The sequence below is a fragment of the Pyxicephalus adspersus genome, chromosome 6 (assembly GCF_032062135.1).
Source record: "Pyxicephalus adspersus chromosome 6, UCB_Pads_2.0, whole genome shotgun sequence".
NCBI lineage: Eukaryota > Metazoa > Chordata > Amphibia > Anura > Pyxicephalidae > Pyxicephalus > Pyxicephalus adspersus.
In genome coordinates, this window is record NC_092863.1 from 3,245,339 (window position 1) to 3,257,514 (window position 12,176).

Below are 12,176 nucleotides of genomic sequence, written 5' to 3' on the forward strand. Positions count from 1 at the left end.
ATGTGTTTCAGGGTAATAGAAATATTGAAATAGAATAACTAGGAATGATTTGAATGTGGTGAATGTTTATGCCCCTCATTCTGTAGTTCCTTCATCCAGCACCTATAGTATTACTTTATACCATAGCACCATAGTTATCAAGGAAACCTTTAGGACTTTAGTCTATGAACTGTATGTAGATAGTGTTTTTTCCAGCAAAAAAAAACATTATCATGAAAATGTGACCTTGAAGATACACACATAGCAACAAGTATGCAGTCTCATCAGTTTATAAAACTTACAAATAAAGAAAAAAATAGCCTTCATGCTTACAAAGTGTGTTGTATACGGAAGGCCAATAACAAACCAGAGGAATTAAGCTTGTATTGTTTTGGTGACCCCCTGACACATCCTTTATAAATACCTCCAAGGAGTCCCCAGATATGACCAAGGCGCAGTCGTGCTTTCTTCTAAACGCATTTAGCTCCAAATGGGCTTCTCCACGGTTTGTTACCTGTAATGGTAAAAATAAAATATCTTGTTATATCCCAGGCTGAAGCAATGCTCTGTAATATTTTATTTCATCTTTGTCCTTTACTTGGATACTCACAGGCCGGAATATGTGTATGTCCTGGTTTCTGGTCACCAGGTGGGCATTCTTTGCTGTGCAGGTTGCCGTCTCTAACTTGTCCCCAGTCAGCATCCAGACCTGAAGACAACAAAACATTATTTGTTATCCAGCTCTGCAATTTCCAACTATAGAACAACTTTTATGTTGTTTTAAAACTAACTGACACAGTTCCCTATCTGTATGGTTTTGCATACTGTTTTCTCTTTCTTTGCTTTGTTCATTTGTCAAAAGTACTTGTAAATGACAAACACAGAAGCCATTACAGCATACCTTCATGCCAGCATTCCGTAACGTCTCCAAGGTAGGCCGGACATCAGCTTGAAGCTGGTCTTCCACACCAGTCAGACACAGCAGTTCCATTTCCATTTCTAGGCTCTCTATCACAGTGGCCACTTTCAGCGATCGGTCATGAACACTAAGTTTAGCCTGGACATAGCGTGCCTGAGAAAAAACAAAACACCTTGAGACTTGGTATATAAATCTATTAATACTACAGGTTACTCAAGACCTCTTCATAACCACATCTGTTGTAATATTACAAGATAAATATTGAAGCAACCTGGAGTTTGTTATAAATATAATAATTTGCACTCCAGATTTAAGACAGAGTTTACCCATAAAGGTTTCTAGCCCTGACTTGTGAAATTCAAACAAGGCGGTCTGGAAATTGTATGAACCAACTCACTTTCTTTTAGATGTTTAATTTTTGTTTTGTTTAAAGATGGTTTGACCTCATCATTTGTTATGACTTATATTTTACTCACAGTGTACACAACTCCAGGGCGGGATTTGCCAAAAGAGTTATTATTATTAAAACAGGATTTATATAGCGCCAACATATTACACAGCACTTGTTGCAGCGTGACTGCACGTCAGAAAGAAGTGCAAAACAGCTTTTTGGCCAAACTTATCTAATGTGGCTCATGCAATTTTCTCCCTTAGGGTGTAACAACTAGAGCTCTGAGCGGTGCAATTCAAAAGTTATTTTTCTTTTCTTTTCTTTTACATTTGGATAGAGTGAGGAAGAGTTAGCACAGGTTATAAGGCCAGGATGTATTGCAAGATTTAATAATGTTTTGGATTTTTTTCATAAATGCTAAAAGACTCCAAGAGATTTAGAGATGATAAAAGGGACAGGTTTTAGTTTTAAATAAAAAGCATATTTTATATCACAGATAACTTACCATCTGTGTCCAATTAGATAGAAACTTTCTCTTTACTTTTTGCCCAATAGACACAACAGGCAGTGAGATAAAATAACTCCAAGTGGAGCTAAATATCACCACAAGTGTCCACATTGGAAGATTTCCCCAGAAATCCTCAAAGATTTTTACCAGGGTACCAGGACAAACAAAGAGTGTGAATCTCTCCAGTGCAGACACAGCAATAGGCATCCAGCTTTAGAGACATTTTAATAACTTTTCTTCCCTAGTCTAACTATGAACAATGTGCATTCATACAGTCAACTTTAATCTTTCATCACGTGGGAAAGAATAAAGACTTTAATCTGGCTCTCTTGCAATCTCACCTCAAAATCTTGATACTGTTCCTCCGTCAGGGACTTTTTGGCCACAACTAGTACCCGGAGCCCCTCTCGAGCCATATTGCCGCACTGGGAAATATACATATTTAGGTCAGAGGCAAATCATTATGGTGCTTACATTAGGTCATGATAGGTCATGGATACATTAGGTCACAGCCTTAACTTATATTCCATACAAATTACTTATGTATATATTACTTCTAATTCCATAGACAGTGATAGGCTTCTCTAAAACTTTTCCGATTGGCTCGTTCATCTCTGCATGTGACAACGGTGCGCATACACATCTAAAGAGATATCAGAGTTGCTTTCCTTGATATAACCACTTCTGTATGAAGACATGTCAACTTCCTGACTTATCTTCGGAGTGTGCATGGACAGCATTTGACAGTCAGTAATAACTTTAAATAACCTTTGACCTTCCCATGTCAAGTTCATATGAAGAAACCCTGCATAAGATGAAGCTTAGCTGGTCCTCTTTAAGCACCGGGGTCTTCAGCAATAACTAATCAAAAATGTGATGACAAAAAGGACCCAACTCTTACCTCTTCTTCAAGCCAATCATTGTACTGCACAATCCCTGCCATCACTACATCAGCTCCCTTCATGTAGAATGTGATTTCCCCTGTGGAGTCCTCCTGGATTGAAATAAAAAGGATTAAATAAGAGAAGATTTTTACTACACATGCAATTATAATAGGAAATTAGGTTTTGAATTGCATGACATAGATCCATAGTATTTCACTGCTTCTGGACAGCGGTGGACAGACACCCTACAGAATGCCAGGTAAGGCACACTAAAGGATGAAACACCGCAAAGGAAGGCTTGTAACGTCTCCCTCCACTTGTGCCAAAAAAAAGTTAGGAAGAACTATGGATCAGTAGAGCGTAGCACTAGATTTTCCTTCCTTATGGTAACTGGAAGGAATGGCAGGACCCAGAGCAAGTTTGGGTAGCTTGTACTTATATTATTATTATTATTAATATTATTATTAAAAAACAGGTTTTATATAGCGCCAACATATTACACATCGCTGTACATTAAATAGGGGTTGCAAATTACAGACTAATACAGAGAGAAACTTTGGCAGCCAAGAAACTAGCATGATAAGTAGCCATAAAAGCATTTGTCTTTTTTAGGAATAGTTTCCTCTAAACCTGCCTGACATTGGTACGGTAAGTATTGCTAATTAGAGACAGTTAAGAGATTACTGCCCAGCAGGTACAGTATATAATGGCTCTGCAGGCCTGAAAGTTTTACAACACACATTACTTAATGTATTATGACCTAATTGAGCGTCAGGGGCATTCCAAAATGTAAGTCTGAGCGTCAGAGGCGCTGCCCTCCAAATACCAGAGTGGAGATGGCATATATGGTATTTTAATTAGCACTGCAGTGTTTATGTATAAAGTACCACAAAAGCTATTGTTTCCAGATAAGAGGCGAGAAGGTTACTGCTTCTGTAATCAGCCATTAAATAGCTGTTATTATTGAAGGTGTTTAATGACATATATGTAGGAAATGGTGCGCAGGGCCAGTTTCCTGATCATTAATACTGCCCCAAAAAGCCTCACGAGCCGCTCCAACATAAATAGCATGTCAGCGGACCCTCGCGTGAGTCACTTCCTCTTGTGCGGTTCAGGGGCAGGTTAGAACTTTCTCATGTTTACCAAGTATCACAACATCAAACCATGTAAAAGAACACCTATTCTATAAAAATAACACCACCCATCCCTCCCCCTAGAAATCCTGCCAGCATAAGAAGCGGTAAGCAGCCGCTAACCACTCCCTGCTACGCAGAGTGATCGGCCCTCGGGGGTCACCATCTTCTTCCTCTTTGCATCACAGCTGCGTATGCAGTTTTTTTACAGTACCTTTAAAATCTGCAGCCCCTGCTTTCCCTCCAAGGGACTCTTCGAGCAGTAGAAATATTTAAAAGTCAGAACACACATTTGGGAATCCATGCCTTGAAGCTCTACAATCATGAACCATAATAGAGGAAAAGGGTCAGGCACGGATTTTTAAAAGAGCAAACAATGCATGAAATATTAATTTGGTGTCTGACATTTCCGTGAGGTGCAGTTCTAATAAAGGTGAGCTAAAAAATGTCGGACACACCAAATAAATGTTTTCTGTGTACTTTTGAGCAGTCCTGTATGTGCTGCACCCTTATCTTCTATTATATATTTCACTAGGTCTGATTAAAATTCTTCTCAATCCCAAAAACAAAAGAAGCTAGGAAAATGCTGCCATAGATGATCAGAAGATCTGGGATGCAGGGGATATAGATCTTAAAGCGCACCTGCTGTGACACACATACAAAGACTGCCATTGAAGACAATGCAATTTTTTGTTTTACATTTATACATGTACAGAAAAGTGCAAATTTTAAAACTTTTCCCTCATTTATTACTCTGACGTTTTTACTGCTATAGATGTGATGATATTTAAGAAGGAGGTTTTTAAAGCTGAACTGCAGTGACACCTCTGCTCATTTCTTAGTAATCCTTATTTTTTGAAAACCCTTAATTTGGATCTACATAATGTTCTGCAGTTATAGAAACTAGATAGCTTACGTTTCTCTTTATGAGGTTGCCAGTCTTTGCAGAACCTTATGTTGACATTATCAAGATAGAACGTTAATTAGTGCAACATTATTTCAGGGAGGGTTTGTCAAGCCAGTGGGCAATTTCTAATCATAATCATGGCTCAGTGGATACCAATCTGGTCTTTGTAGCACTGGGGTCCCAGGTTTAAATATGGAGCACCATGTCTGTGTGGGTTCCTTTGGACTTCAGACTGTGAAGCAATACATCAGCACTATACAAATACATAATAATATTCAAGAGATGTGAGTGCTGCTAAAGGGACCTGCCAGATGAAAATGGGGGAATGGAAGCTGCATGTCCCGTGACTACATATTGAGATGTGGACCTTGCAAAGTTTATTTAAAAATAAAAACTGGACAATGCCTGGGAATAGGTAAAGGGGTAACCAGTGAGGTTTTTCTTTCTTGGTTGGAGTTCAGCTTTAGATCCCTAGTGTGTGAGAACCATAAAACAAAGAATATAGTATGTTAAATCCATGGAGTATGCTAAATATTAAACCCTGGAAATATTTGACAATGGCTGTGTACAGGTTAAGCAGGTAAGTACATTTGGGTATAATAAAGACTATACTACTAGTGCCATAAACGCTATAAAATGTAATTTAGAATTTTTTGTTTTTTGCTCAACATAATGTGCATGGCATTTATTAAAACAAGCTACCGAATTACTTACATGTCCTGAAAAGGGAGTGCAATGTCTTTTTCTAAGCAGACATACTATTACAAAGTTCTGTGTTCTCCTTGAAGAAGGTTAAGTTACCTTTGCAAATGAAGGATTTTGATTGCACTTACTCTAACAATGATTCCCATCCTCTTGCTTTCGTAGGTAAATGGAAAAATCTGCAGGATAGTGAAATTCATGATTTGCCCACCAGGCGTCCTAAGCTGCATCGAAGATTGATCTCTTCCCACCAGCGTCAGGCCCACACTCTCTGTCCATTGTACCAGGGCCACCTAGGTGCAGGAGAGGTGAAAGGTCACGGCAGGGGTCAGTGAAGGTATACAAGCTATGAAATAGTTCTCTATTACGGGATATAACAGGCAACAATGCTGAACTGTCTGTAAAGGCTTAGCCATAATATTTATGAAGGAAATCATTTACTAAACTACATTTTTTGGTGGGTGTAATTTATTTATTTTTTTTCAGGATTATAAAGTAGGACTCCAGGCAGAAACACTTTAAACACCTTTAGGTTATTTTAGGTATTAAGTAGTCTGTGCCAAAGAAATGGCTGAAAATGCTAGTTTGCCTGTCTGACTCTGATCCATATCTCCAGCTTCAGATCTAAACATGTTTTGCAGGCCGGTATATATTGAAGTCCAACTTGCCAGGCTATTAGCATTTTCAGAAGCAAAGGACAGCAGGTTTAGAACAAGGACAACAACACTGCAAACCCACTAATAGTCATAACCTTCCCCACTATGTAAAGGGGAGGAAAGAAATGACCTTAAATACTGTGAAAACACACCACTATTATAGGTGGCACTTACCTGTGTTTATATTTTCTTTCCATAGAACCCTGCAAGTATTTGACCTAGAGGGAGGTGGGTGCAACATACTGAGCCTATGTGCTACATATGGCTGTGCTAGTGATCCAGCAAAATGCAAATTAGCATAGAACCCTGCAGGTATTTGTCCTTACTTCATATCAGATAGAGAGGTTCAATAATAATTCGGGTCTATGACTTACATACAGCTGTGCTTCCAAATCAGACATGTTTTTAGGATCTATAGCTTGCAGGGTTTGTAGTCCAAAAAGTCCCAGGTGACCCAGCAAAATGGAAACTAACCACTGCTGACCTGCAGCAAGAGATGAGTTCCACTATAAGGGCTGTAAAAAATTAGTTGACGCTGCATAAATGAATAAAACGGACATCACGCTTTTGTCTTTTTCCATATCTGTCTGGGATGGGGCATCCATGTTTAATAACTTTCCATAATCCTCCTATTTTTCGTTACAACCCTCTGAAGTGTCTAGGGGATTTATTGTAATAACAAGACCCAATCAGTCATCTTGGTTTAATGTCCTGTCAGATTAATCCTTTTCAATGAAAACGAGCCGGTTTAATCGTACAACAGTTTACATGTCTCTGCTTCCTTCCTGAGCCAGAAAACAATGCAGATGTTTATACAGGATGAAGAGGCTCGATTAATGCCACATGTTTCACGTAAATACAATCCCGCCAAGCCAGGAAACACCCCTCTCGCCTCAATAAATTTCTCACCTAATTTTTAATACCCCCTTCTTTTTTTGTACCCCATCAACTAGCAAATTGCACAGCCCTACATTTAAAACGACCGATTACTTATTAGCCTTATTTCAAAGTCTGAAAAAGATTAAAACCACATTTTTATTTTAGATCTGTGGTGTGGCCACTTTTCAAAATCCATTATTTTTAATTTAGCTGGTCACCAGAATGAAATTAACAATAGATGACATTTAACCTTTGGAGGGCAAAACTGTATTCACAGCAGTACAGCAGACTGACACCAGAGGGCGCTCCTAGCTTACAAAACATTGATTTCTGCTCTCCCTGGAAAGATGCATTTTCTTAATTTCCAATACAAAGGTACCTTATAAATAAAAGGACGCCTAAGTGACTCATATTTATTAAACATCACAAATAAAAGCTGTAAAGCTAACTGGACTCCAAAAATTATTTCTAACATATATTCTTTTAAACTTTTCCCAATTCTTAACCAAAAAGCAAAAAGAGCAAATCTGTTTTATCTGCCCAGGACGTTGTATTTTCCTACAATAAGTTCTGGGATTTGCATTGCTTTTCTGGGCAGGAGACCTTATTTTATTCTCTGTTGCAGCTAAACAACACAACTTGTGACTATTATTATTATTATTATTATTATTAATAAACAGGATTTATATAGCGCCAACATATTACGCAGCGCTGTACATTAAATAGGGATTGCAAATGACAGACAGATAACAGACAGTGATATAGGAGGAGAGGACCCTGCCCTGAAGAGCTTACAATCTAGTAGCTAGACAGTAAGTGAAGAAAAAAAACAGACTTTTGAGCTAATTTTTCCATCACTCTGCTTGCTCCCCCATCAGTATGGTTCTTAACACTGCAGCACAGCCAACCAGTTCCTGTACTACTTACTACTTCCTCTCCCAATTAAAGCTTTGCTGTACAGGCATACTACAAGAAGCTGACATCACATCAAATTAAGGTACTTTGTATTAAAAGAAAACAAAAAAAAAAACATTTAATTTTGTAATACTGAATAAAGGGCTGCAATATTTGTGACTGACTTTAGTACAGGTATAAAGAAAAAAAAAAAAAACTGTTCCCATTAAGGATGCAGGGATAATTAAAACCACATCCCTGTCTCACTAATACTAATTATTATTAAACTGGAAGGGATGGCAGGACCCAATGCAAGCCTGGGTAGCTTGTACTTATATTATTATTATTATTTAATAATTATTATTATTTATTAATAATAATAATAATAATAATAATAAACAGGATTTATGTAGCGCCAACATATTACGCAGCGCTGTACATTAAATAGGGGTTACAAATGACAGACTAATACAGACAGTGATACAGGAGGAGAGGACCCTGCCCTGAAGAGCTTACAATCTAGTAGGTGGGGGAATTTACACACAACAGGATGGGAGATGAAATCTCTAGGAATTACCTGCCACACATTCCTCCATCACAACGGCCGCCCATATATTGGCTACTATTGGAGTCGAGAGGGAGTGGAGAAATCTCCACTTTTATCTTGTACTTTGGCTTAGTATGTTTCCACTAGACTATAAAATGAGCCACAGGGTGGTTGGGATGTGACAACTAATAGGTTAGGAGACTTGCTCTTTCTCCTTGCCTTGCAAAACTACCAACACAGTAATAAAAAGCAAAAACCTTCTTTTCTGGAATTTTCAGAGATGTCCCCTGCAATAATTTTTCTGTCCTTATTTTAAGACCACAAGTAGCATTCAAACAACTGTGAGGTGGAGACGACCCACCCACCGTCCTTCACTGGACAATAAAAGGGAAATCAGCGTTCTCATATCTCCTCAGAATCCTTTTTGTCAGCACATGAACTGATTAGCTCTTTGTGTTCCTATTTCATCTCACATTCCAGCTTTGATCTACAAAGACTACAAAAGGCCAATACAACATTCAGCTCCATGCATAAAAAATATATATTGGTGTAATGACGTGTAAATGATTACAGAGCTGCATTAATTATATCTTTTCTTTTAGCTTTGTTCATACTAGCAGTGAGGTTGTGGTGCAGTTACTGCTTCCCCATGCCATGAACTGCTGCCTTGTAGAGTCTACCAACGCCAGCCCAATATTAATATTATTAGACAGTATTTATATAGCACCATCATATTACGCAGCGCTGTACAAAGTCCATAGTCGTGTCACTAACTGTCCCTCAAAGGAGCTCACAATCTAATGTCACTACTATAGTCATATGTCATTATTGTAGTCTAAGGTCAATTTTTTTTTAGAGGGAAGGCAATTAACCCAACTGCATGTTTTTGGGGTGTGGGAGGAAACCGGAGTACCCCGGAGGAAACCCACGCAGACACGGGGAGTACCTGCAAACTCCATGCAGATAATGTCATGGCTGGGATTCAAACCTAGGACCTAGTGCTGCAAAGACTGGAGTGCTAACCCCTAAGCCACCGTGCTGCCCAATAGAGAATGAATGAGGATGGCATTGAGTTCAGTACCGCTCATTGCCAAATGTGCAACATTTGAGGAACCGGGGCTATAGTGCAAGTGACCAAGCATGGCACGGTGCCAGGAGCTGGACAGGACTGATTGATCCCGCTGCAGGTTTTAAAGTCTTAGTAAGCAGTGTGACATTAGAATAAATGGGACTAAATTTATAGTCTGGAAGCTAATATAAATTTGCACTTTACTTCTATAAATGCTCTGGCATAATCTGTTACCACAAACCCACAGATCTGTCCTAAGTAAACAGAATGACATTCCTCTAGGAGAGCTCTCCATCCACCTACGCTTCTCCTTATCTCCGATCAGGTTGTATCCATTTACTGTAGCAGTTCTGCCCAGGGGTCTGAAATCGATCCCTCCACAAGACAAGGCTTCCGAGAGGGAGCGTGCAGCAGAGGAAACAAATTTAGGAAATCTTGCCTTCTGTTACAGGAAATGAATTTTATTTCAGCTGCTGGGAAAAGCGAAGGTATAGAGAGACTGAACAAACAGTTTTTTATTTAATTCAGAGTCTTCCCTTCCTGGTTATGTTAATATTAGATTACTAAAAACAGCTCAGTACTGCCGCTTTCACAAGGAGGTCTGAGAGACAGATCGGTCTGGTGAACAATTTCTACAACTGACAAGGACGGGATAAATTCATCAGGCTGGTTCCAGATGGAAGGGAAAACAAGATTGCTAGATTCTTATCTCAATACAGGTGGTTCTGAATGAATGTTAGGCTGCCTACACACCTGCAATTGCTGTCACTGGGAACAATCATTTCCAGCGACAAAAGATTGACAGAATAATGAATGAGCACTGTTCTATAGGAAATGAGGAGGGAATGAGCCAGCGGCACCCACTGTGTTTTTCTCCATTGACATGTATAGCGGTCATTCTCAGTCGGTTGTTCATGGATCCGTCAGGACAGATCATAATGTTGGATGCCCGCTGTACACATATCAGATTCCCACCTGAGACAGTTCACAGCGCAAGAATCATGTTGCATGTGTACATAGCCTTAAAGCATCACTGTGACACAAAGTGCAAGATCTGCCAATAAGAGACTTACATGTACATTCATAACTAGTACCACTCACTGCTGCCCCTATTCATTCCCCATGGAGCTGCTGCCAGGAGACGCTTTTTGGGAGGCATTAGTAAACCCACCTCAACCTAACTACCATAATATTTTAAAATCTGCAGCTTTCATTAAAAAAAAAATCTTGGCAATCCATCCAGTAAAGACACATCCTTGTTACAGGGTAACTGAAGCTTATCATTGTCTTCCAATTGTGCTGCTGTGTTGTCATACAAAGCATTGCCACAAGTAGACTACAAGGTGTTCCAACACACAGTACACAGATGTGTTCCGCTAGTGTTACCCATGGAAATCTGCCAAATCTCTAATGGGATTTATTTTTGCCATTAGGGATTGGCATTTATCACCAGGGATAAATGCCAATCCCTAATGGCAAAAATTAATTTCAAAAAGGAAATATGGACATGGCTGAGAAAAGTCTAAACAAATTACTGTCAAATATGGTAAATTCTGATCTCATAACTTTCACATCACCTACAAAGCACCGGATTGTTGACAAAATCAGTTGGGCTGAAAAAAATTGATTAGAGTAGATTTTTACAATATCAGTAAAAGGATTTGAGTGTAGCAAAAGGTAATACCTCGTCAGGGCTTGACGCCTGGTACACACGGCAGGAATCCTCAAACTGGCGCTCGGCTTCAGCCTGGTCCGTCACTCCATTTGACTCATAAGAAGGTGTGACATTGTGACAGAGTGCGATACCTTTCACAGCCTCATACACACGACTGCTCATCGTCTTCCGAACTTTGGTGGTGCCACCTTTCTGGGCTGGAGGGTCCTGGGAAGGCTGCAGGGTTTAGATAAAGACAGGTACACTTAAGATTTGTTGGTCACTCTTATACCTTCTGTACTTTATGACCTTTTGATACATAAAAGATTCCATTAGGTGGATGCCCTTCATTTTATCAGTACACATGATACATCTGTGTATTAAGTGAGTCTTCACTGAGTAACAGAAGCTTTATCAGATTCCCGCAATAAACTTGTCAGGTTATACCTTCCATTAGAAACACATTTTGGGAACAAAGAATAGGAGACCCTGCGGCCGGGAATGGATTGCCCTTTATGGATATGATTAATGGAAACACAAACCAGATGCCCATACGCTGCACATTTCCATGAAATATTGTGCAGCTATTTTTAGTTTTTTTTTCTGCCTGCAAACTCCTAGTGTAATTAGACAATTACTTAATTAGGCTGGTCACCCAGCGGACACCGGGGTGGCATTTCCTGCTCTGTTAACCTCTGGTGTCACAAAGAGAAAAAAAGTTTCACTTCCAGGTCAAAAGGTCACAGAATGGAAATAATAATTGAGGCCATGAATCAGAACTACAGTCAAGTGAAACACTTATTGCAATATGCAGCAAAAATCAGACGCTTAATTAAATTTTAAAAGGCCAAACAGAACTGGGGGGTCTAAAGCATTGCTGGTGTGTTAAAAGTACAACTTTTTAAGTCCTAGTTCAGCCCTCTGGTATGCATTAGTCATAAAATTAAGATCAGAGTGAGGGGTGCCCAGGACTCCCCTATGGTCATAAGAGATTAGTAGATAATGGCGTCTAAAAGTGCATGCGTTACACCAGTTCTGCATGGAGCTATTATGT

The 12,176-nt window shown here is 39.3% G+C and overlaps 1 protein-coding gene across 1 annotated transcript in view; it reads right to left on the reverse strand.

Annotated features, from left to right (window-relative positions):
* ATP9A (ATPase phospholipid transporting 9A (putative)) overlaps positions 1-12,176 on the reverse strand; it is a 58,629-nt gene that overhangs the window by 18,308 nt on the left and 28,145 nt on the right. Inside the window, exons 14-20 of the mRNA XM_072414166.1 lie at positions 11,153-11,359; positions 5,555-5,716; positions 2,699-2,791; positions 2,139-2,222; positions 881-1,051; positions 590-688; positions 404-493 (exon numbers count right to left, since the gene is read on the reverse strand). Of these exons, the coding sequence (XP_072270267.1) occupies positions 404-493; positions 590-688; positions 881-1,051; positions 2,139-2,222; positions 2,699-2,791; positions 5,555-5,716; positions 11,153-11,359 (906 nt within the window). The remainder of the gene's footprint in view (positions 1-403; positions 494-589; positions 689-880; positions 1,052-2,138; positions 2,223-2,698; positions 2,792-5,554; positions 5,717-11,152; positions 11,360-12,176) is intronic.